The sequence below is a fragment of the Phasianus colchicus genome, chromosome 20, assembly GCF_987193195.1.
Source record: "Phasianus colchicus chromosome 20, bPhaCol1.hap1.1, whole genome shotgun sequence".
Classification (NCBI taxonomy): Eukaryota; Metazoa; Chordata; class Aves; order Galliformes; family Phasianidae; genus Phasianus; species Phasianus colchicus.
Genome location: NC_143455.1, coordinates 1,057,573 through 1,080,953, shown reverse-complemented (window position 1 = coordinate 1,080,953; position 23,381 = coordinate 1,057,573). Strand labels below are relative to the sequence as shown.

The 23,381-nt window shown below is 47.0% G+C and overlaps 3 protein-coding genes across 5 annotated transcripts; 2 read left to right on the top strand and 1 right to left on the bottom strand.

The window, feature by feature from the left end:
* Nucleotides 1-6,211: 6,211 nt before the first annotated feature.
* TMEM220 (transmembrane protein 220) lies at nucleotides 6,212-11,919 on the top strand. 2 transcript variants are annotated; one of them, XM_031603770.2, is made up of 6 exons: nucleotides 6,212-6,512; nucleotides 6,688-6,717; nucleotides 7,475-7,535; nucleotides 9,787-9,910; nucleotides 10,831-10,890; nucleotides 11,748-11,919. In XM_031603770.2, exons 1-6 carry the CDS (start codon nucleotides 6,441-6,443, stop codon nucleotides 11,878-11,880), a joined length of 480 nt encoding a protein of 159 aa, XP_031459630.2. In that variant the 5' UTR covers nucleotides 6,212-6,440; the 3' UTR covers nucleotides 11,881-11,919. The 2 variants fall into 2 exon arrangements, with proteins under 2 accessions (XP_031459630.2, XP_031459631.2); XM_031603771.2 differs by lacking the exon at nucleotides 6,688-6,717 and having other exon boundaries at nucleotides 6,352-6,512.
* On the bottom strand, nucleotides 11,910-15,457 carry ADPRM (ADP-ribose/CDP-alcohol diphosphatase, manganese dependent). 2 transcript variants are annotated; one of them, XM_090122119.1, is made up of 4 exons: nucleotides 14,848-15,453; nucleotides 14,566-14,682; nucleotides 13,401-13,639; nucleotides 11,910-12,204 (listed from the first exon to the last, which is right to left on the bottom strand). In XM_090122119.1, exons 1-4 carry the CDS (start codon nucleotides 15,410-15,412, stop codon nucleotides 12,136-12,138), a joined length of 990 nt encoding a protein of 329 aa, XP_089978245.1. In that variant the 5' UTR covers nucleotides 15,413-15,453; the 3' UTR covers nucleotides 11,910-12,135. The 2 variants fall into 2 exon arrangements, with proteins under 2 accessions (XP_089978245.1, XP_031459629.2); XM_031603769.2 differs by having other exon boundaries at nucleotides 11,910-13,639; nucleotides 14,848-15,457.
* Nucleotides 15,458-15,478: 21 nt separating this feature from the next.
* SCO1 (synthesis of cytochrome C oxidase 1) lies at nucleotides 15,479-21,649 on the top strand. The gene is made up of 6 exons (XM_090122120.1): nucleotides 15,479-15,688; nucleotides 15,847-15,937; nucleotides 16,433-16,630; nucleotides 17,158-17,250; nucleotides 17,364-17,479; nucleotides 20,806-21,649. The coding sequence occupies exons 1-6, from the start codon at nucleotides 15,494-15,496 to the stop codon at nucleotides 20,932-20,934; spliced, it is 822 nt and encodes a 273-aa protein (XP_089978246.1). The 5' UTR covers nucleotides 15,479-15,493; the 3' UTR covers nucleotides 20,935-21,649.
* Nucleotides 21,650-23,381: the final 1,732 nt, after the last annotated feature.

Sequence of the window (23,381 nt, the reverse complement as noted above, 5' to 3'; positions counted from 1 at the left end):
ACTACAGCAATGCAAGACAAGTAATTCCCTTCTTTGAAATGACCTGTAAGGCAATTGGTGACTGTTTCCCTTCCCCTTTTCGCTCTGGCTTTCTCTTCTACAGACTGCACCAATCCAATTCTTTCAGCCTTTTTTCATGTTTTCTGTGCTTCCCAGAATCCCCACTGTACTCCTTTGACTTCCTTCTGATGATCTGCATTTTTTTTTAAATAGTGTCCCTGTGTAGGCACACTACTGCAGCTTATCCTGCTTTCCTGGATGATGTGTGCCTTTACTATCACCAGTATTCAGCTTGCTCACCATTATACCTCTAGACTTTTTTTTTTTTAATCCTCTATCTAGTTGTTTCTTCACTAGTGTTTGTGTTGCTCATCATAATACTTGAGGCTGTACCTGTTGAATCCTGGCTCTTTCCACCATTTGTCAGTTTGGCACCGAACACTGCTGGTTTTGTTGCCCTTCATGGTGGTGGATTTGGGGTTATCTGCGGACGTTATAAGGTACTCTCGAGTGTGAATCAGGCAAAGAGAACTGTGGTCAGAAAATACTTTCAATATGTTCTTCTATTTTAACAGTCACTGATAATTAGCCCTTAAGGTACAGTTTTCCCACCAGTGTAGTCATATCTTCTTGAGAATCAGGTCAGCTGATGTTAAAACCTACCTAAAGTTAATGTACATAGACCCACTACTTTATGAAAAAATAATAATGAAAAAAACTGTGTTATGCTGGAACATTAGAGTGCATTTTTTTGCTAAGAAGTTCATAATAGCTGTGCAATCCTTTGTTATATTCTAGGTACATACAAGAGCCTTGTTCAGTGGGATGCTCCAGAACTTTGCTGGGTACTGAGAAGGTCTTTAAATTAGAATTATAGACAGCATCTGGCAAAAGCATAAGGTGGGTCAGCTTGTGTGAGCTCTGCAAAATAATGAGGTAGGAAAAGGGTTGTTAACATAGAATTAAAATAAGGGCAAAAAGGAGGCTTATCTATTGAACACTTCAGATGTTTAGAACACTTTAGATGTTCAAACTCTGAAGTCAGCAAAGCAGTGAATATGAGGTTCTTCTCCTTCTCACTAAGGTGGATTCCATCCTTCCATCCTCATGGGACACGGCCCATCAGTTAATGCAAATAAAGCCAAAGCCTGTATGGCCATGCATTTATCTCCAGTATTTTCCCTATTTGAGCTTCAGTCAGAATCTTTGGGCCAGGGATGCACTAAGTCCTCCAAGCTCTTCCTCATTCCACCTTTCCACCCGGACCTCTTAACCAGTTGTGATCCAACCAAAAAACCAATCTATGGCCACTCATGATAGTATCATCAGTGTCCACAAGGATGAAAGCTACGGAGTGGTCACTGGAATGGGTGACTCTGCAGTGTGTGACAAAAGGGCCAACTGCTCTATACTGAAGGAACCTATTGCTTTGTCTCAATAGATGTTACTGTCTGAGCTCTTCTGTGGGATGTACTAAGAGCAGCAAGCAGGTTATGTGCCAAAATACCAAAAATCGTGTTTTGAGAATCAACAAAAATCTCTCATTTGCCTCCAGAGAAGAGCAAGATCTGGGAAACAACCTCAAACAATGCACCAGGAGCCTGCTGTGCACGGCAATATGGGAAGATGAGTGGCCGAGTCAGAACTGGTGTAGTGATGTGATTAGATGTATTTGTACTGTGCTCTGTTGCAAATTGCATATAAACTGCTACAAATATTCATGGTCGTCCTTCATTTCCCTAATGGAGGAGGGAGGTCTCGGGATCATAACAAAACTTCAGTGAAACCCTTGTAAATCTGCCGTTGGGTCCTGCTTCTTCCTCAGTTATGAAACGTCCCAAGTCAGCTTTGTGACAAGTGACATCTCTGGTGCAGGTTCTTGGGCAACAGCATGGCACCCTCAGGATTGCAGCTTGGCTGTCTGGTCTGTTCCTCCAGAACTCTCACGTAAAAGCTTCTGTCATTCGGTTGGAGTTCTCTAGCTGAAGGCAAGCTTGGGTTTCTACCAGCTAAGTAGCAAACTCCCAGAGGTATAGCAAGGGAGAGCATTTCACCTCACGTTGAACCTATTTTTAAGTTGCTCAAATCATATCAATATACTGAACGTTCTTGGCCTCCCTCTTATGGGAGAAAGCAGTATTGCTGGAAACTCATTCCCTTCAGAGAAAGTCTCTTCAGTCCGTGTGGGTGGTTCCAAGTGTTCATGATCGTTGGTAAAGCTTTAAAGTGAACAAACTTCGACTCATTTTTGCAGTAAGTGCTACAAGTCTGTTACATTTATAAAATAGGAACGATTACTTTTGAATCAGAGCAGCCAAGAATAAGACAGCCTGATGAAACAGAGATGAAGCAGTTTGCAAGTCAGTCCCCTCCTCTCCCCCATCTTCTCAAGAGAGGGGTCTTTCACCCTCTCTTGCTTGTGTCACTGTGCTTTGCTAACTCACAGGATTGACAGCCTCCAAGCACCCAGGAGACGCTGCTCTCCACCAGTTTAGCAGCCCCTTACCTCGCTGCTCCCTTCTCTTGGTGGCCTCCCCAGGGCAGTGAGACAACACAGTTGAGCTGATCTCAGATCTCACTGCTGCTTGGTAAGGCAGCAGAAATCACATCCCACTCCATGCACAGCCCTGATTCTGCCTCTCTGACTGTTTCTCTGCCTCCTGCCCTGTCTCCATGGCTTTCTCCCAGGTACTCTCCAGAAGCTGCAGCTTCCCCTCTGTGACATGGCAAGCAGCAGCTCTCCCTGCAGCCCAACCATGGCCTTGGTAGACTAACAGGGGTGTGCAGTAAGTTGTGATCAATCAAACAGAACAGTCAGAGCTCATCCCAGCTGAGTTTTCTTTTTGCAAAATCAGCTAATATGGAGAAAATGGACAGAAATTCACACTTTTGCTTCCCAGTTGAAAAGAGCTAGTGTATAGACTTTTTATTTTCCTATCATATAAATTGCTCTAACAAAAGATACACTCTATCTTACATTCAACTCTCTTATTCTTCCTAGTACCACTATTACATTTTATCCAGCTAGAAGTCCTTGACATTTCTCTTTTATAGCCTGAAATACCCTCCCCTTCCTTAGAAAATACATTCAGAAGCCTGGCCTGTACCTGGAAATTAAGCATGAAAACTAACAGCTCTTGTACTGTCCAGAAGGCTGTGCAGAGAGGTGACTGTTCCAAGCCATTACTTCTCATTGCCTGTGCTTCCTAACTCTTGGGTGATTTCAGGCACACACAGTACACTGCCCCCTGCACTGGTCTCACTGCTGGAGCTCAGCTCTTCCAAGGTGAAAGGAATGGACTGAAGATCTGGTAGCGGAGGTTGCAACACAGAGACAGACTTGACTGAGTGCTCTCTGGTGAGGTCTTGCATCCTTAAAAAAACATGAACCAAGGAATTAAGCATTGTTCCTGCTGCCTCACTAAGGGGATTCAGCTCCCTGGAGACTTACAGAAAATTTGCAAGGACATTTTGCCCGTTGCTCTTGGAAATCCACAGTTCAAGCTGGGTTTGCTGAGAGGAAAACAAAGTGTACACATCCTGCTGCAGTGTAATCCCTGAGCTTTTCTCTAAGGATTGGTACCCTGTTCCTGGAATGCTTGTTAATAGGAAAGCTGTACACTTATGGGCACCTGTGGAGAGCAGTTTAGTTTCGATGGGCTTCAAATCAATTTAAATGTCGAGGGGGATTTAGTTATATTGGATGTGGCCTGCTGTTCTGCCTGCAGCTGCCAGCAATTGTTTAACATACAGAATAAAACAATTATTATGAAACATAAAGCCTACTCAGTGGAGCTGTAAGAATGGCAGCCATTTACAATGAGAGCTCTTGCTTCTTTGCGACGTACTGTGCAGCAGTTTAACTTCTCATAACCTGTCCAAGAGAAGACTTAGTTAAGAATAGCAGGACTAGATGAGCATTAATCCCCTCCACAAATGCATTCACATGTCTTCCATATAACAGTTTGGTGAGATGTAAGTGGAGTTGAACACTGCTACAGAAATCAGTGGGACAAACAGCCCAACACTTGGTAATTATCACTTTGGGAGATAAGTGATCAGGAAATGATGAGAAAGTACTGTTTTTCTGAGCAGTACCCTTTTTGTTCTCCAGGCAATGCAAAAAAAGAACCTGAATCTCTTCTTCAGTACAGAATGAATCCTAGACTGTAGGGTCTATACAAAAACAGTGATTTAAACCCCATCATGCCAGCTGGGAAAAGCATAAAGCTCCTTTTATCCCCAACTAGATATTACTCCTCATTACTTCAGGCTCTTCAAGATCACAACATTACCAAGCTGTGATACCCAGAACTGTTTTATTTCATGGCTTTGGGGAGATGGGAGATACATGTGAGATGCTCTCAAATAATGACAAGTCCTTCTCTTCTGTGAAGCCAGATGTCAGTATCTTCATTATTTCTACAGTACACAAAAAGTCATGTTTCAGATACCCATTACTACATAAATTTTTATTCCATGTAAGCTGTGTGTACAGGTGGGCCCACAATGTTCTTCATGACTAGACGGTGGTTCTCAACTACAGGGAGGAAGCAGACCTCCGCATTCACAGAAGCTCCTTATTTTGTCTTGCTTATGCTGAAAAATCAATCTCTAGTCTTTCATAATCCTTCTTGACCTCCAAGATATCCCTGAAAACAACAGCAACAGCCCATCTTGGTACCTTCCTGTCAGTGTTACTGCCAGTGACTTGAGCTGCATCTGTACCACCCATCATGGCTGTTCTTATTCCAGGAACCTTCCATGCCCAAACACACTCCAGCACACTCCAGGCCACCACGGTGACTGGCAGTGTGAGCCCACAGCTGTCCCAGCCAGCCTGTACCAAGGCCTGCACTTCAGCCCTCCACTGCCCTGACTGCACCTTCCTGCACCTCCTGGGTGCTGGAAGTGGGTAAAGGAGCTCCTCATGGAACAGCAGGGGCTGGCCACTCCCCAATGGACAGGAGCTGGGAGGGACAGCACAAGGCAAAGGATCATAGAATCATAGAATCATGGAATCATAGAATCATAGAATTGCTCAGGTTGGAAAAGACCTTAAAACTCATCGATTCCAACCACAACCTAACTAAACTACCCTAACTCTAACAGCCCTTCACTAAATCATGTCCCTGAGCACCACATCCAAACGGTTTTTAAACACATCCAGGGATGGTGACTCAAACACCTCCCTGGGCAGCCCATTCCAGTGCTTAACAACCCCTTCTGTAAAGAAGTCCTGATATCCAACCTAAACTTCCCCTGGCTCAGCTTGAGGCCATTTCCTCTCATCCTGTCACCACTGGGAACAGACCAGCCCTGCTCTGCTGGAAGCACCTTTCAGATACTGGAAGAGAGCAATAAGGTCTCCCCTCAGCCTCCTTTTCCCCAGACTGAACAGCCCCAGTTCCCTCAGTCTCTCCTCACAGGCCATGTTCTCCAAGCCCTTCCCCAGCCTTGTTGCCCTGCTTTGGACCTGCTCCAGCACCTCCATGTCCTTTCTGTGCTGAGGTGCCCAAAACTGAACGCAGAACTCGAGGTGAGGCCTCACCAGTGCTGAGCACAGGGGCAGGATGACTTCCCCAGTCCTGCTCACCACACCATTCCTGATACAAGGGAGATGCCGGCCAGGACTTGTCCTACCGTAACCTCTGTGCATGGTGAGCAGTGCAGACCCAGGAGCTGCAGCCAGACCCAACTGAGAGTCTGAGCCAAAGGGAAGTCCTTGGTGACAAGGCAGGTCTAACATCAAGCTGGGAAGTCAATCTACAGGTGATGGCCAGGCAGATCCATGGTGGTGTGACAGGACTGAGGTTATGCCGGTGAGTCAGTGATTGGCTCAACAGGCACACAGACCTTTGGTGAGCTGGAGGTGGGCAGTCCTGGCCATAGGCTGCTCAGTGCTCAGGCAAGGCCGCTCTTGTAAGGGCTCATGCATTTTGATAACTACAGCAATCACAGAATCATTTATCTTGGAAAAGGCCTCTTACATCATCAAGTATGTCTGTTATCCCAGCACTGCCATGTCTCCCACTAAACCACGTCCCGAAGCACCGCATCTGCACATCTTCAAAATAGCTCCAGGGTGGGGAGTTTGCAGTTCGCTTCACTAAAGTCTTACTGTGTAAGTTTTCACGTTTATTTCCTGTTTATTGCCTCAGATTTTTTTCCTCAAATTATCTGATTTTCTTCCTGGTACATGACTTATTGCGGAAACACAGAAACGTCGGCACGAGGGATGTCAGGACAGCTCCAGTCCAGCACCCCACCCGCAGCAGGACTACCGGCACCAGCAGCTCAGCGAGCTCAGCCCAGGCAAGCCTCGGAAACCCGCAGGGTTTGAGGTCCCACAGCCCGCCGGACACCGGCTGCACGGCCCCGGCAGGACGAAAGGCGGCCGGCCCGCCCCCCCCCCGGCGGAGGCGGAGAGCCGTGCCGCCATGGCGGGGCTGCTGTGGAGGCTCTGCAACCTTCTTATGGCCGCCTTCTTCGGGCTGGCGGCCGCCGTGCAGGTGAGGGCGGCGGGCGCGACGCCGTGCCAGGCGGCGGAGCTCGGGCTCCCGGCGGTACCGCGCTCCGGCGCAGCCCCGGGCCCCCGCACGCCGCTCCCCTCCGCGTCCCGCCCGCCGAGCCCGGCCCGGCCCGCCCGGAGGCCGCAAGGGCTCAGGGTGCGCTTCCTCGCCGCAGGTGAACGACCCCGACGCCGGGCTGTGGGTGGTGAGTACGGCCTGGAGCCCCGCGGGGCTGAACGCGGAGCGCTCCGGTCCCGCCCGCCCCGCGCCGCCGCCTGCGCTCGCCGGGGCTCAGCGGCTCGGCTGGCTGCTGCCAGCGCGGGCCTCCGCGGGGATCCCGAGCTCTCCTCAAAGTTAAAGAAGACTCGCTCTTTTCTGTCTACTGCTGTCGTTCTCAGGAGCGGCCGCCGGTGATCCTGGGGCGGCGTGAGCGGGGCTTGGAGCCGCAGCGGCCAGAGGGGTCCGTGGGTGGCAGGAGCCGCGGGTGGGTGCGGGCCGACCCTGGCCCTGCCGTGGCCCTGCCGTGTCTTTGCCGTGGCCCTGCCGTGTCTTTGCCGTGGCCCTGCCGTGGCCCTGCGCTCCCCGTGCATCCCTTAAGCGGTGAGCCCAGCTGGCAGGGCCAAGGCCTCGATGCGGGATCGGGGGCTGCTGCTGTTCCCACCCAGCACGGTTGGGGTGTGGGGGGCAGTTCTTCGCAGGGCCTCTCCCGGGGAGAACCACAGTGCAACCCTGGAGCTGGGGCACGATGTCTGGCACTTGGCTGACCTCTCCCAGCGGTGTCACACAAGGATTTTGGGTGGCAGGTGGGGGAGCACTGGGTTTCTTCTGTGCACAGGGTAGAGAGCTGCAAAAGGGAGAGAGCTGTACAGCTGCTTTGTGCATCTCACAAAATGCTGTGGAGAAGTTGCTATGGGTGACTACATCTGCTTCCTTAGCTTGCTAAGTTTGTGTTTGATTAACAGGTTGTCTACTTGGTGCCGGCTGCCCTTACACTGCTTGTTGTCCTTAACCCTTTGGTAACAGGTATGATATTGGTGTGTAAAACAGAATCTCTGCTCAGTTTTTTTCCTTGAAAAGTTTATTTTCACTGAATCACAGGTCAGGTTGTATGGACACGTGTCCTGATACATTTTGTGTGCAGAAAGCTGAGGAACCTGCTTCTGCTGAAGGTAGTATTAGTATTTGTTATTGGAAATGCTGCAAGCAAACACAGGAGCTCCACTTAAAGGGTTGCCACTGGGTTGGTCTTACCAATATACCTTGATTCAAGCACTCATGGAGCAAATGGAGCACAATCCTGGGAGCATGTTCTGAACCTGGCTCTGTTGTTGACCTTAGTACATAGTTTAATCCATGCAGTCTCTTGTTGTAAAGTTGGGTTTTTGCTTATCTGTGTCATATACAAGCTGTTAAGCTCTGTACAATGCTTTAAGAGAGCTAAAGGTCTTTTTTAGGATCAAGTACTACAGCTGCTCCACACGCACAAAGGCTGATGCTCGGAGAAGTCTGTGCAGTGACTGAGGTTTCAGTGTTGCACACTGAGGGCTAACCTATATGAGGTGTTGAAATAATTGTTCAGATCAGATATGGTCCAGGACTCCAGAAAATAATTCTTAATTTTTAAAGGACTGTTACAGAAAAACGTAAGAAAACTCTCCAAACCAAATGATAGTTTAGAAAGCCAACACTGGTTTATTGCAGTGCTGGGTGCATGGGGATCCTTCCACAAAGCATGCACACCCCAGAACTAAATCACCCTCACTGTATGCATTTAACGTATGAATATTCATACAATTCCCATGAAGTTCTTGCCTACATTCAGAATTGTCATACATGTTAAATCCAACATTGCACCTGCACTGTTCAGTCAAGGGGTTCTTGCAAGGGGTCTCTTAGTTGGTCTCTTAGTTTACCCATAGGTAGTACTGATGTTGAAATACACAGATTGCACTTTGGAACCTCCTTCTCTCCTAGATTGCTCTTTGTTGCCTTCCCACAATGTTTGCACAAAGGGACCTATTTTTTGAATTACAAACTAAATTGTTTAAATCTTTGGTATCATGACTATTGTCAATTAAAGTAACTGTATCTTCTCTAAGTGAACATTTAATATGATTTGGAATTACACTTCTACCAGAAAGGATAATCTTCAGGAGCACAATCATTGTCACAAATCGTACCATTACAATCTTTCACCTTAAGCATACAATGTGGCACCATTCATGAAACCAGAACCCGTGAGAATTGCTGCCTGTGTTTTCAGACATTCCAGGGGAGGCTTGCAGTAGGTACAGCCTCAACATAGTGGCATTCAACTGGTTAGGAGAACCTGCAAGCTAATCTACAGGTATGTTACTTGCACCACAATCTTTAGGAAATCTAGATTAAAACTGCACAACTGTTGTGTAATTTGACATTTATGTAAATTCAGCAAGTGGTCTTTGTCACTCAGGCCTGTGGAACCTCAGATGCAGCCTCTGCAGAGCTGCAGTGAGTTTACTGTGGGATTGATTATGAAGCTTGGTCACACTGAGTTTTTGAATTTTGGCAGCCCATCATTTTTCACGCTTGCCTGGAGAGGTCAGTGCCTAGGAAAGACTGCTTTTGACTTCGCAGTGTTTGCTACGAACATTGCTGAGATCAGCTGGAGCTCAGCATGTGTCATTTGTTCACCTCTCCTCCTTGAGGGAGTGGACATGGAAAGCGAGAAGAAACCGTGGGTCCATTCAGATTTTTCATGTCTCTGTTTTTCTCTTTAAAACATCAGTCCCCAGCCCTGAGACAGAGGTGTCACTGTTGCTCATGATCACTGGCAAAAGGTCAGATGGAGACTTGTCAGGGAGCATGAAGGCAGATGCTCCTTGTGCCATGGTGTTAGCACTGCTGGTCAGAGCTGTGAGCGTGCACTCCAGAAGAGCTGTTTCCCCTAATTAAGCAAACTCCCATTTGTAATCTGCCTTGTGATTTTCTGTGCATGCTGAATGCTGGAACATGTTTTGCTTGCTTGGGCTAACAGGAAACCATTTTCTTTGCAGCACTGCTGCCAAGAAGTTGCATTCCTGGGAAGGAAGACCCCAGCTCGCTAACGTACAATTTCAACAGCACTTTCTAGCAGCTTTCCGTAATCATACAGATGCTTGTATTAATTCTGTCTTCCTGCCTAGGGCATATGTACTCACTGCAGGCATTTCTGTTAGCAGCTTAGTTACTCTTCAATTCACAGAATGTACTTCATGCTACATTGCAGTTCCTGCCAGCTTATTTTTTTCCTCAGAAAACTTTTTTTGGAGGAGTCTCTGTGACCTTCATTCTGCTGGCTGTATTATTGGGACCATTTCCTTGGCTTACTCTTTGTTTGCATATACTCAAGGAAACTTTTTGCACGAAGAGGAAGGCAGGTAAGTACCGAATTCCCCTGACAGACTTTGGTTCACCAGGCTATCTCCCAGTGGGTCACATTGCTAAGCTTTGTTGGCCTGCTGCAGTGGTGCTCTTGGTTCTGGCAATTCAAACCAAAGAGGAAGGAACACAGCATTACAAACCAGCAGTCTGTTGAATAAAAGGACTGAAAGGCAGATAAAGGATCATGCCTGAATCCTACCCAACTGAGGCAGCTAGATTTAATTGGGGACAGTTCTGGCTTTCAGAGACCACAGCACAGTACTGTGAAATAGCTGTGTATTGTGCTACAGGAACTGTAGAAATAGCATTTAGTGTTAAAAACTCTTGAAGCGATACTGTTTCTGTGCTTAACTGTCACAGGCTGCTGAGTCCTCTGAATTGTTGGGTACCAAGGAGGAGGGAGGATCTTTCACCTGGATATTCCTTTGATTGCTTGGCTAAACTGGGTGCTTGCTCAACACAGAGGGGAAGCAGTAGCAGCTAGCTCTTCTGTTTACAGTGAAGAGTAGTGGAGTGTTGCTTTGCTTTATATATATTGATGAGGGAAATGTGCTACAGAAGTTTATTTTTATATTTAGTTTATTTTTATATTGAAAAATTTATATTTTAGTTTTTTATAGTTTATTTTTATATATGTGTTTTTTTTTTTTATAGAAGGGATTTTTTATATTAAGTTTAGCAATGGAACAAAAGCAGAAGCAGGAAGTTCTGCAGCTGTACAGCTGAGTTACGTGTTTGTAGATTTGAGAAGGGAGGCAATACTGTAATTGTAAGTGCAGTCCCTATAACATATATTTAACATCTCCAAGGGGAGACAGCCCATACTTACCCTATTCTTTTGGAGGCAATTTGCATTTTTCATAAGCAAGCAGATGTTTCCGTTATTTTCTGATCTAGTTTTTGTTTGGCTTTTTAGAGAGTTGTTTGGTCTGGTGATCATTACAACATGGATGAGTCTTTGTCGCAGTTCAGCAAAGTAAGTTTTTCTTAATGCACTCATATGTTCAGATTTACTGAGTAGCTTCTTGGAAACCTGTAGCTAATTTTGGCTGTTTGTTCTTCTACTTCATGTTTTGATGTTTGCGTGGTCCTCTGTGGAGCCAGGATCCTCTCCAGCTCAGGATGTTCTGTGATTTTCTGATTCATGTTACTGTCTAAATCTTAATCCTCAACAGTAGTATTTGGTGCTGCAGCTTGTAGGATCCTTTACACCTAGAAGTCTGCAGAAGTGGGAGAAAGGAAAACTTAAAACATTTTTTTTTCTTGCTTCTTCTGCAGTAATGAGCAGGAGATACATTCCTCTTTTGTACAAGGACAGTGTGCTCTTTCTGTGGAACAGGCCAGTGAACATGAGCCACAGCTGCTAATGAAAGCTACAAAACCATTTCTATCATTGCTCCCACATTAAGAACTTTCCAGCAGGGGTTTGTCTAATGGGGTCTGCTGCGTTCTGCCAGCACAAACAGGGATACAAGTGCTTTCCCTTCCAGCCTCTCTGGAGATCTGTACTACAGCAGTTTCACTAAATTAATTTGTAACAGCTGGCAGCATGAAAAGTTGCAGGCTGCCAAGCAATATTTTGTAATGTTGAAACATGCAATATGCTCTGGGCAGTGCTTTTGTCACCTGTTTTATATAGCCTGCGGAGGTGGCAGAACACATTTCTGCTGGCATATGGTATGGCTCCACTAAAGGACTCTGCTGATGCAGCTATAGAAGCTACGTAGAGATGACACAGTGGCCAAAGGATCTCTGCTGTCTTTAGCCAACCACAGCCACGGGAGTGGTAGCAGTTTGATTTGAAACTGCACTGTTGCATTTGCTTCTTTGTAGGAATCCGCTGGGTGGAATTCATTTGACTGCTGCAATCTTGGTTGCTGTCTTCCCCTTTGTTTCATGGCTGTACATTTATATGAACAAAGAGATGCGAGAATCTTGGCCAGAACACTGTAAAACTGTGATTTGACCTGGTGGAGACAGCACATAAATAAATGTTCTGACCTTATTTGCTGCTGCTTTTTGGTTCTTAATGAAAGGTTAGTATCAGTTTGATAGGACAAGAACGTCTGGCTGCTTCCCACAGTGTGGCTTGAGGTTTCCAGAAAAAAAAACTGAAGAACATTGTGAAATCCAAGGGGAGAACTTTTCTATGGATACTGTTCAGCCTGCTTCTTTGGATGTTTTCAAAGCATTGTTGACCTTCTGTGTGTTCTAAGGTTAATTATTCAAAATATCTAGGCATCCCCAGTTCAGTCTCTCCTTCTACCTCGTATCTGGGAAAGCTGTTGTTCTGTAACATTAAGGGAAAAGTAGATCAAACACTTTGTTTCAATAAATGACTCATTCTGGATATAAAACTTGAAAAACGTCTGCCAAGATAATCCACTGAGATTTGCTGAAAGATGAACCAGTCTGTGTTTCTGTTCCTACGCTAAAATTTTAAGTGGAATATATCTGAAGCAATATTTTTTGTTATTACCTTTAACTGAAAGTCATGGTTTTGATAGAGTAGTAAATACTATTTTTCTAAAGAAAATCCAGTGAAAGCTTCTGTATTTTCTGCAAAAAGCATGCTCACAGAGTGCCACCAGCAGACACGATCACTATTACAACCTGCTTCTCACAGAACTTCTGTTCCTGGAGATCAGAACTGATGCAGCATCCCAGAGACAGTAAGCATGCTCCATCATCACCAGTCATAGACAAGGATGCACAGGTGAGTGTGAGTACTCAGGCTGTGGAAGACAGCATGGATCCAGATGCAGCACAGCAACACACTTCACGTCATCCTAAGTCAGAGCTCAGAGTTTGTTCCCTCAGTGCTGCTGCAGGCCAGGCACACATGTATCCCACCTGCTGTATCTGCAGCATTACATGATACCCTAGTTTTCCTGCCTTTATTTTATTTTAAAGCTTGGGCATCTCTGCACTGTGCTCTGATATAACATAGACAGTGCCCATTTTCATTGTTTTCACTTTTTTCAAAATGACTTCAGTCTTTTAAAACAGCATGAAGAAGACAGGTTAGACTTTCCAGCTAAATGTATGTAGCTGCTTCTGCACGGGTACAATTTTGAATGCTTTAAGTCAGACTAAATCAAGTATATCCTGGAAAAACAAAACTACCAACTAGTGGCTTTTTGTTTGTTTGTGTTTTTTTTCACAATAAATAACAATCTGTTCAAGACTGGGTGGTTATGTCAACAATTTGCATTCTTCAAACACGGTTACTGGCCTTCTCTGTTCTCCAAAAAGTTAAGTTTTGTTCCTTAAAAAAACACAATTTTTAGAGTTCTGTATCTGAGATAGGAACATGAGAGTTAAAACTGTAAGGATCAGCCATGTAGATCTTTCTACAAGCAAAGAACATGCTAGATCCCGTACTTTTTAGAGTACTTCCTGAAGAAGAATTTGCATTTAGACATCTGCTTGGCATTTTCAGAAACACATCACTCTGTCTGAAATTCTACCCCTTCCCTTTAATACCATTTTATCATCATAGACATAAATAGTTCCAAAGGCATTGCTTTCAGGTGGAGTTTCAATAACCCCTTCCAAAGTCAGATGATGAACACCATGTGAGTCTAAACAATAGCCACCATCGTGCTGGTGCCCTGCAAGAACGCAGACCACACACTGATGAGAGTGTATGACAGAAAGGGCATCTCTGTAATTCCAGGCTAGGCAAACTTCGTCTGAAGCATCTGGGTGAATGGGCAGATGACCTGCAGCAGGGAAAGAAGCAGAAAAGTTACTTAACACATAACAGAATCACCAAGGTTGGAAAAGATCTCAAAGATCACCCAGTCCAACCATCCACCTACCACCACTATACCTCATCTCTCAGTACAACACCTTGAACACCTCCAGGGATGGTGTGCTCACCCTGGGCAGCCCGTTCCAGCGCCTGACCGCTCTTTTGGAGAAGAAATTTTTCCTAACATCCAACCTGAATCTCCCTTGGTGCAACAAGAGGTCATTCCCTCTCGTCCTATTGCTAATTACAGGGGAGAAGAGGCTGACAACCCCCTGCAGGAGGTTATGGCAAGGTGGGGGTTGGCCTCTTCTCCTGTGTAGTGCCCAGTACCCATACCTCCTTGTTTGGGGATTCTCTATATAAACAGAACCACTTTGGTCTGGAGTGCAGGAAAAATCAGGGCATCTGTGAAGTTCTTGTATTTCATTTCTTTCTCCCTTCCAAATATCTTTCATCTTCTTCTTTATACAGCATCTTCATTTCAGAATATTAGGTCCCAGCTCAACAATACTCACAGACACTGCAAGATTGCTTCTGGAGGGTTGTGGATGCCCCATCCCTGGAGGCATTCAAGGCCAGGCTGGATGTGGCCCTGGGCAGCCTGGCCTGATTGTTGGCAACCCTGCACGAGGTTGGAACTAGATGATCATTGTGATCCTTTTCAACCCAGGCCATTCAACGGTTCTATGAATCAAACTGCTCCCAGACAAGCAGCTTTCCTGGGTGGGAAGCTCAGGCTGCTGCCTCTATCCAACAAGCTCACCCGAGTGCGACACAGCTGCTATTCTCCAACTACACCACTTACATACGCTCCTATGATACTATGTTTTCCTCTGCTAACTTGTACTAGCTTGCTTCGTAACCATTTTGCATATATCCCCCATGTCCACCTACCCATAACGACAACTTTTTCTTGGTTTTCATCGGAGAACCTGAGTACGTCATTGAACCAGTCCAGCTGCGCTCGGCTAAATCCTCCATTGAATTCTACAAACTGAGGTTCTTCCAGTCCTGCGATGAAGAAGAAGGTTAGGCATGCACCTACTGTAGGTTCCTTATTTGCTTCCCTTCTATCAATATTTACGACAAACGGTTTATCCTCGGGATTTCCGTGCCACCTCAGCTCGGGGTTCCCGCACAGGGCGGGAGCGCTGCGCTACCCGAGCGCGGCGGTACCTGCGGGGTTGTTGAGGTCCGCGTTGCGGTTCTTCTCCCTCAGCAGCCGCAGGGCCGCCCGGCGCCGGGGGCTGTCGGCGTCCCGGCCCAGCGGGCTCAGCTCGTAGCCGTCCAGCAGCACGAAGCGGAAGCGCGGCGCCGGGCAGAAGTGGTACGCGTGGCAATCGCCGGGCGGCGCGGCGGGCGGGCCGGGGCCGGGCGGCGGGCGGCTGCGGAGGCCGCTCTGCGCCAGGCGGGCCCGGCCGAAGTTGTACAGCTCGTGGTTGCCCCAGGCGTGGTGCACCGGCACCCGCAGCCGCCCCAGCGCCGCCAGCACCCGCCCCAGCGCCGCCTCCGCCTCGGCCGCGCCGCTCCGCGCGTTGACGCCGTCGATGCAGTCGCCCAGCTGCAGCACGAAGGCGGGCGGCGGCCGCTCGGCGGCCCAGGCCTCCACGGCGGCCCGCAGCAGGCGGAGGCTGTGCCGGTAGTACCGCCGGCGGCGGCCCCAGAAGTCGTGGCCGTCCTCCGCGTCCGCGTACTGGACGTCCGCGATGACCCCGAAGGAGAAGCGCGGGGCGGGCTCCATGGCGGCCGCCGCCCGGGGCCGGAAGGGGCGGGCGGCGGGGCGGGGCGGGGCGGCGGAGGAGCGGAGGAGTGGGGGGGCGGCATGGCGGCGCTGCGCTGCTGGCGACTGTGGCGCCTCCCGCCTGGCGTCGCCGTCGCGTTCCCGAGCCGGGCGCAGGCGCTGCAGGGCCGGGCGGCGGCGCCGCTTCTGCAACGCGGGGCCGCGCCAGCACCGAGCTGCCGCTCCGCGTCCCGACTGCCGCCCGGAAGCGGCCCCCGCGCGGCACCGCAGCGCACGGTGAGCGGGCGCGGCGCGACCCGGCGACGGCGTGGGGGTGGGGGCGGGAGGGGGGGCGGTTCCGCGCCCGCTCCGGCTCCGCTTCCCTCGCCCCGGGACCGGGACCGGGACCCGGACCCGGACCCCGCCCGGCCCCTGACCGAGCTCTCCCCCTGCAGCCGGTGTCCTGGCGGGCGCTGGGAGCCGCCCTCATCCTGTGCGGAGGGCTGCGGCTGGCCATGAAGAGGGTGAAGAAGGCGAAGGAGGACAGTGAGTGTTTTCCGGCGGGGGGGGCGGGGTGGAATCGCGGTGCCCTTCCCTGAATTGCTGCTCCTTTGCCTTCTTCCTGGCCTTCTCACGTGCGCTGTTGCTGTCGCCGCTCGCGCTTTCTGCTCGGAGCCCCGCTGCCCCGGGAGCTGCGGTTCTCTGCACGCATTTCCTCGTTTTTAATGCTGAAGTCTCACAGCTGCCTGATGCGTTCGGCTCCTCGTTGCGTACTGAGCCCGGCCACGCATCTGTCCATCTCGTGCACCTGCGACAGCGGTGTGTGACAGTGTGAAAGATCGTCATGGCTTTTGGAACGTAGCAATCGGTACAGAAGTTTGGCTGAAGTGGAAGGTGCTGCTTGGGAGCCTTTTCTGCTTGGGAGCTGTGGGCAGGGGGTGTCAGCAGGGCTGCCCCACTGCCGCTGCTCCAGGGCCTGACCTACAGGGATGGGGCACGGGTTGCAGTGCTGGAATTCACCTCCTCCTGCTGTTCCTGTAGAGCTGGAGAAGGAGCGGAACCGAGGCATTGGGAAACCGCTGCTGGGAGGGCCCTTCTCGCTCGTCAGCCACGAAGGACAGCCCAGGACCAACAGGGACTATCTTGGCCAGTGGGTGCTCATCTACTTCGGCTTCACGCACTGCCCCGACATCTGTCCTGAGGAACTGGACAAAATGATTGAAGTGGTCAATGAAATTGGTACGGGAATTGGGCTGTAGGAGGGCAAGGCTTATTGTCGTGGTCTGTTGCCTGTGGGAGTAAATGACTGTCTTACAAAATGCTGTTAATTAGCATTCAGTAGTTGAATTAATTAATGAACGATATATAAATCAAGCTTCCTGTCTCTGGGATCAAGTGTTTAGGATGTGACAGCACTGACCTTTCTAGAACAGAGGATTTCTGTTTAATAAGGCACGGCCGTGACAGGTTAGATGCACTCGTGTTCTGCACCAGCACCCATTTGTCTTCTCCTCTCAGCAGGGCACAGCCTCCAGCTGGAAGCTGTGCACAAGCACAGAGGGTTGGTTTTCATGGCATTTATTTATTTCTTTCAGATATAGTATTATAGAAATTAAGCAACACCGAATGGGCTTTTTTCTTTGCTATTCTGGGAGGACTCAGGTGGATGTTGTAGCAGTCTGCCTCTGACCATGTTTGAAGGGATATTAGGAAATGGTTTTTAGATTGCTGAGAAAAATTGTAATTGTTGATGTTTCTGTTCACAGATAGAATCCCTTCCTTGCCTGATCTGACCCCACTCTTCATCACCATTGATCCTGAGAGGGACAGTGAAGAAGCCATTGCCAGATATGTTAAAGGTACAATTTTTTTTCTACCTTGGAGCTTTATAACAATCAACAAAGACTACTGAAAAGGAGAACTCGAGAGGATTCGTTTCACTCAAATATCTAAATGTCTTTTTTCTTTGTAGAATTTTCTCCAAAGCTGGTTGGATTGACTGGTACCAGAGCACAGATCGACCAAGTGGCCAAAGCCTTCCGCGTGTATTACAGCGAAGGTCCCAAAGATGAAGACAATGATTACATTGTGAGTAAATGTTGGGCTTTTGCCTAATGGAAGGCTTTGGTTGAGAATGGGATAAAGATTTTAATCAAAAGCTCTTATTACAGCTCTTGTAATCTGTGCTGTAGCCCTCTGTGACAGAGCCCTGTTGCACGTACATGTTGAGCTGTCGAAGTCTGAACTGAGGTGCCCTCTTGCGAGCTCAGCACCTCACTGAAACGTAGCTCTTGAAAACACGCAGTCCACGTTCTGCATGCAGAATGCATACGAGCTCTCAGGCCTGGTAATGAATTTAACTTCTTTTTTTTCATCACATAACCGTTTTGACGGGCTGTTTTCCCATGTGCTCCAAAGTGAAAATGGAACTGAAGAACTACAGCAATACAAAGAGGAAGAACTAAGAGGAAAGTGATTAACAGCTTATTCCCCACCAAATTGAGACCAAGAAGCAGGATTTTCCCGGCAAGAGACTGGGATGGTGCAGAGTTGGCCTGTTGATAACATGGGAATCTTCCTCCTCTATCAAATGACATGGAAGAGAAAGCATGTTAATGCTATAAAATACATAGCGTGAAGGGAAATACATAATACATACTATAAAAAACATAGCATGAATAGTGTGAAGGGAAATCTGAGATTTATGTAAGACTGAACAGGGTAGTCAAAGTCTTACTTTTTGGAAATGAATAGATCTGGCATAGGCACTCACAACTGCTGCCAAGGCCTTCTGCATTTGGCACATCCTGACAGGCTGAAAGAGTGAGGTAGGTGCAAGGGATGTGACAAGTGAGGGTACGCATTGTAAGATAGATTTTTTAATACAAGAACTGAAGGGCATCAGAGAAAACTAAAAACAGATTCAAAAGGAAAGGTGGTGGGTTTTGTTGAAGTGAGCAGGTGAGAAGTTAAATCCATTGCTGTAGACGCAAACAAACAATAGACATATAGATGAGCCCACAGAGAGTCTTGATTATTCTTTCAGGGAAAAATTCTCTTGACGATGAAATGCAGAGAAATCATGTGCAGCTTGGGAGGCCAGTGAGCTAGAAATGTTTGGAAACTGACAGATAATAGAGGAAAGTAGCACTTTGGTTTTCATCTGATCCAGTGTTTTCATCCTTGCTCTCATTTTTCAAACTGCCTGACTGCAGCAAATAAATTATGCATGTGGGCGAAAGATTGGTGGAACAAAAACGATGCATGTAAAGAAAAGGCAAAAGCAACACACAATTTCAGTAAAGGAAGACAGTCACCACTGTAATACACACTCATCTGGACTCCTAGAAAGAATGTCAGGTGGGACATCAAGAACCAGCTTTTGCTTAAAGTGGCAGCTCAGTGGCAGTGTCCAAGACAGTATATTTGGATGGAGGAAGGAGCTTGCTGAGGAAATTCAACAGAAATTTTAATCAGTCTACTGTCAGTCAAAAGGTACTGCCTAAAATCAGATTTATGAAAGGGAGATGCAAGAATAGAAGGATTGGCAAAGGATGTGGACTAATTAGAGGAAAAAAATCTGTTGAATCTTACACTAAGCGTGTGAACAGAGTTTCAGAAGAGATGGATCTCTTCTGGCTGCGACTGGCAGTGAGCTCTGCCTATTTGCTGCAGGAAGGTGAGAAGACCTGAGAGAAGGTGATGAGCCTCTGAAACCAACTGGAAAGAGGATAACAACAACAGCAAATCTTGGAAGGAGAGCTTGAGGCTGGTTTTGTGCCTGCCTGCTACCCAGGCAATTACTGCTTTGCCAATTCTTTAAATAAGGGTTTTTTTCCTCATTGTGTCGTACACAGAGCTGCCTTCCAGTCAGTGAGTCAGGCTGATACCTGTGCAGGAGTGAGCGCTGTGTGTTCTGTGTGCTGCTGAGCAGTGGGGAGGAGGCAGAGGTCAATTCTCTGCTTGTTTTGGCTTGAAAAGAACGTGGAGATGAACACCTACAAGTAATCATTCCTAAACATCTATTTGTATTTTCAAGTATTATTTGAATATTAGTAGTTCCTATATAATAATCTCAATTTCATAATTAATTATGGAGTGCGCAATTTTTTATCTTTTGCTTTATTTTGTGGTTTGGAAGATTGCATTGAAAGTCACACAATGATCTTGGGCATCCATATAGTGGCAGTGGACCACAGCTTGAAAAGTAGTGGTCTCTTGCACACAGGCGACATGCTATTGTGGCTGTCCTTAACCTCCTGCAGGCAGGGGGTTCAGGTTCTATAGGCGGTCTGCCTGTTCTGGATTTTTGTTGGTGGTGGTCTCTTGTCAAAGGGCAAGATGGTCTGGATTCTAGTTCAAACTCCTTTAAAAGGTTCTGGTTTGATTTTGTGGTCATTTCTCAAATATTTGATACCTAGAATAAAATATTTTAGTTAAACATACTTCAATAAAATTTTAAGAATCATGAATTCCATTATGGAAATGCTAGAAAATGTAATGCTTCCTTTTAGCTTCTGATGCTGGAAATGCTTGTGCAGTTTCTTGGTTCCAAACACAGACCTGCTCTTGGTATGTGAGTACATCTGTGTCCTTTTTGTCCAGTGGGACTAAGGTACTCACTGCCAGCAATCACAGATTCCTGGCCTCCATTTTCAGTTTATGATGTCTTTTCTCATAGAGGTGCTGTCATGGGTAGGTGAAGACCATACTTCCAGAGATGTTTTAAAGATACTTAAAATGGAATTATTTTTAACATAAATAAAATTGGAGTACCTCAAACTTTCAAGTCATTGTTACTGTTACTTTTTTTCAGGCTATTTCAAATTCTGTCCCATTATCTCTGCTCAGACTCCATGTGGTGTCTGCAGATGCCATCACGAGGAGCCAGCAGAGGGAGCCCTCTCCCAGCACATGGTGTTTCTCTGCGCACCAGCTCCTGTGTCTGCAGCTCCTGTTTCCCAGTGATGCTCTTGGTCCCTTTGTTTGCAGTGACGGCGAATTCACTTTACCGAAGTATCTTCATTTATACTGGATACCTTCTGGTGTTGGAGAGCATTAGGAGAGTTAGAAGGAAACTGGGAAAAGTGAGGGGGAAAGACCAGCAATCTTTGCCTTCTGCGTGTTTTCCCAGCCCTCTGTGTGCTGAGGGAAGGCTGCCTCTGCCTGGGGAGGATCTGTCTGTGTACAGAGCTCCTTCATGCATCCTGAGTGCCAGTGAGGCATTCGTTCTGTCAGGTAGAACAACAGAAGGTCACTGAGGTGATGATTAAGTTTCCCAGATCTTACTTCAGCTTGTTGGCAAGAAGTCTTGTTGGACAGCTGGATGCACAGCTGAATGGAGCATGGTTGCTGCTGTCTTTGAGAGATGTGCAGGATCTTTTTTCACCAGATACCAATGTGCTTTCTTGCAGGTGGATCACACAATAATAATGTACCTGCTTGGGCCAGATGGTGACTTTGTGGACTATTACGGCCAGAATAAGAGGAGTGCTGAGATTTCTGCTTCTATTGCTGCACACATGAGGAAATACAGATCGTAAAGTATGAGGTCTCTGGACATACATCAGCTGTAGGGTTGGCTGTAATTGGGCACTATTCAGTGGAGCTCAAGCAGAAATACATGAGTGTAATGTCCAACCACCATATACCTCTTTTCTTCCAATACGAAAGGCAGCAGTACTCAAAAATCTACAGAACCTTCCTGATGGATAGCATTTGTGGTGAGATCTGGACTACAGAATGAAACTCAGGACTTCTTGGAAACATTGTTGTGTACAAAAGATAGAAAACATTTTTCATTTCAGAAGAACAGCTGGGAGAATTAGTTGGTATCTCTTGGCCAGACATCATCTGGAGGACCTTTGCCTTCTAGGAATGGTACTTAGAATTGTGAGTAGAGAGGCTGAGAGTTGTTGAGGTTGAGAAGATGAAGAATGCTGGAAATGTCAGCAGCTGCCATGCATGGGACCAGTGCTGTGCCGTGCCCAATCTTCCTCGTTTGAATGCAGAAATGGTGTTCTTTTTTTTCTTGATGATTTCTGCAAGGAAGCACTGTTGACTTGTAAGGAAATGAGTAATGGGTTGCAAATGCGTTTTTCTTCAGATCAACACGATTTTTTGCGTAGTCAGCCTGATTGTGCTTTGTTGAGTAATGAAGTGGGGAGGATGAAGGGGGGTCTGTGTCCATGCGTAGGACTGTTAACCAGATAAAATTTATGCAGTGCAGCATTTGAAAATAAAGATTGCTTTGTGTAATTGTTTATCACTTTCTGAGGTTTCCAGGAAGAGCCTCCCGGTAAAGAGTGGCTGCAGTGTGTCTGGAATTGTCTGCATGGGGACAGCGTTATTGAGAGCCTGGAACATATTGGCAGCTTTGCAGTGCTAGACGGGTTTATGCAGAAGAGGTCTCACTTGCAGAGTGACTGTGAGGCATCTGTTTGCATTTTCTTTAATTTGATTTGACTGATAATGGGATATCATCAGAACTTTGCATGCTGGTCAAACATCACGTGCTGGGTTTCATCTCTTTAGAAAGTAGTGTTGATATATACAAGATAGTAGGACAGACCATTGCATGGTTTGGATGTGCCTGTCACCAGGAATTTTTGTGTATTGGTTTATACCAGGTGTTTTAGTGTCTTAGAGTTTAACTTCCTTTTCAGCTGTTGAGCCTTGTTCTGGCTGCTTTGGATGCAGTTAGCAAAGATGAGCAGCTTTCAAAGGAAGTTTCTCATGCTGGGTCTCATGTCACTTAGAGCTGTGTCACATCCAAGGTGTTATCAGTAATAGTAGGGATGAGTGGCACTGGCAATAATAATTTTGTTTTCATAGAGTCAGTATTGTTTCTGAGGAGTCTCATCTCACCTTTTATTTTTTCCCACAATCCCAGAGGCAATAAATTAATTTAGTTCAAAACTTTCCTTATAATGAAGATGTTTGGCACCTTTTAGCTCCTTGTCCTGGTGGGTGCATGCATCAGTTCGTCTCCAAGCCCTCCTGCCGTAGGTGGGAGGCACCCTTCCAGCTGGCACTTCTGTGTTGCTGGGAAATCTGCCTTGAAGCTGTACTCAATTTTGTTGCTTGTATGTATTACCTAGGAAGGCTGTTCCGAAAGTAATGCCTCCTGTTATATTGGCCCACAGTGTCAGAGGTGGACATCGGTGGAATGGCAGTAGATGCTGAATCTTCCCACCAGTATCTCCTTATGTGTTGCTGTGTGACAGACGGCAGCAGAGGGCACTGTGACACAATGGTGCCTGACATGGAAGTGCATATGAAGCAGAGATGTGTCGTTGAATTCCTCCATGCTCTCACTGACGTGCATCAATGCTTGCTGAATGTTTATGGAGACCAAATGGTGGATGTGAGCACAGTGAGGTGATGGGTGCTGAATTTCAGCAGTGGTGACAGCAACAGTGGGTGACCTCTGCTGATGCAGATTGTTATGAGCGTAGCATGCAGGCTCTTGCTCGTTGCTGGTGAAAACACAGCTAATGATAGTAACTATATTTAAAAAAAAAAAAAAAAAAAAAGGCATTTTGTAGCTGAGAAATTGCTCTATCGATTAGTGTTGTTGTGCTCTTTGTAGCTATGGTAGCTTCCATGGAAATAAATAGGAGGCATTACTTTCATAATGATCTACATATTTTCTGTGCAGCCCAAGACAATTCCTCTTTTCTCAGTGCGACCCAGCCCAAAGGTTGCGCATCGTGTGCTAACAGAAGCAGCAGAGAGCAGTGCTGGTGCAGATGCTGCTGGGAGATGTGGGGCTGCTCAGCTCCTCCAGTGCTCCCCCTCATGCTATTAAGCCTCTGGGTCTTGGATGATCAGAGGGGATATTCAGACTGCCTCTTTAAAGCCTGTTTATGCTTCTTTTGGTTGCTTAAGGTACCTCATGGAAGAAAAACTTAATTTTGGTACTATAATTTGAATCTTTAGAGACTGAAAAGGTTCATAGTGTATACTCTCCTGAAAGGAATGGAAGAGA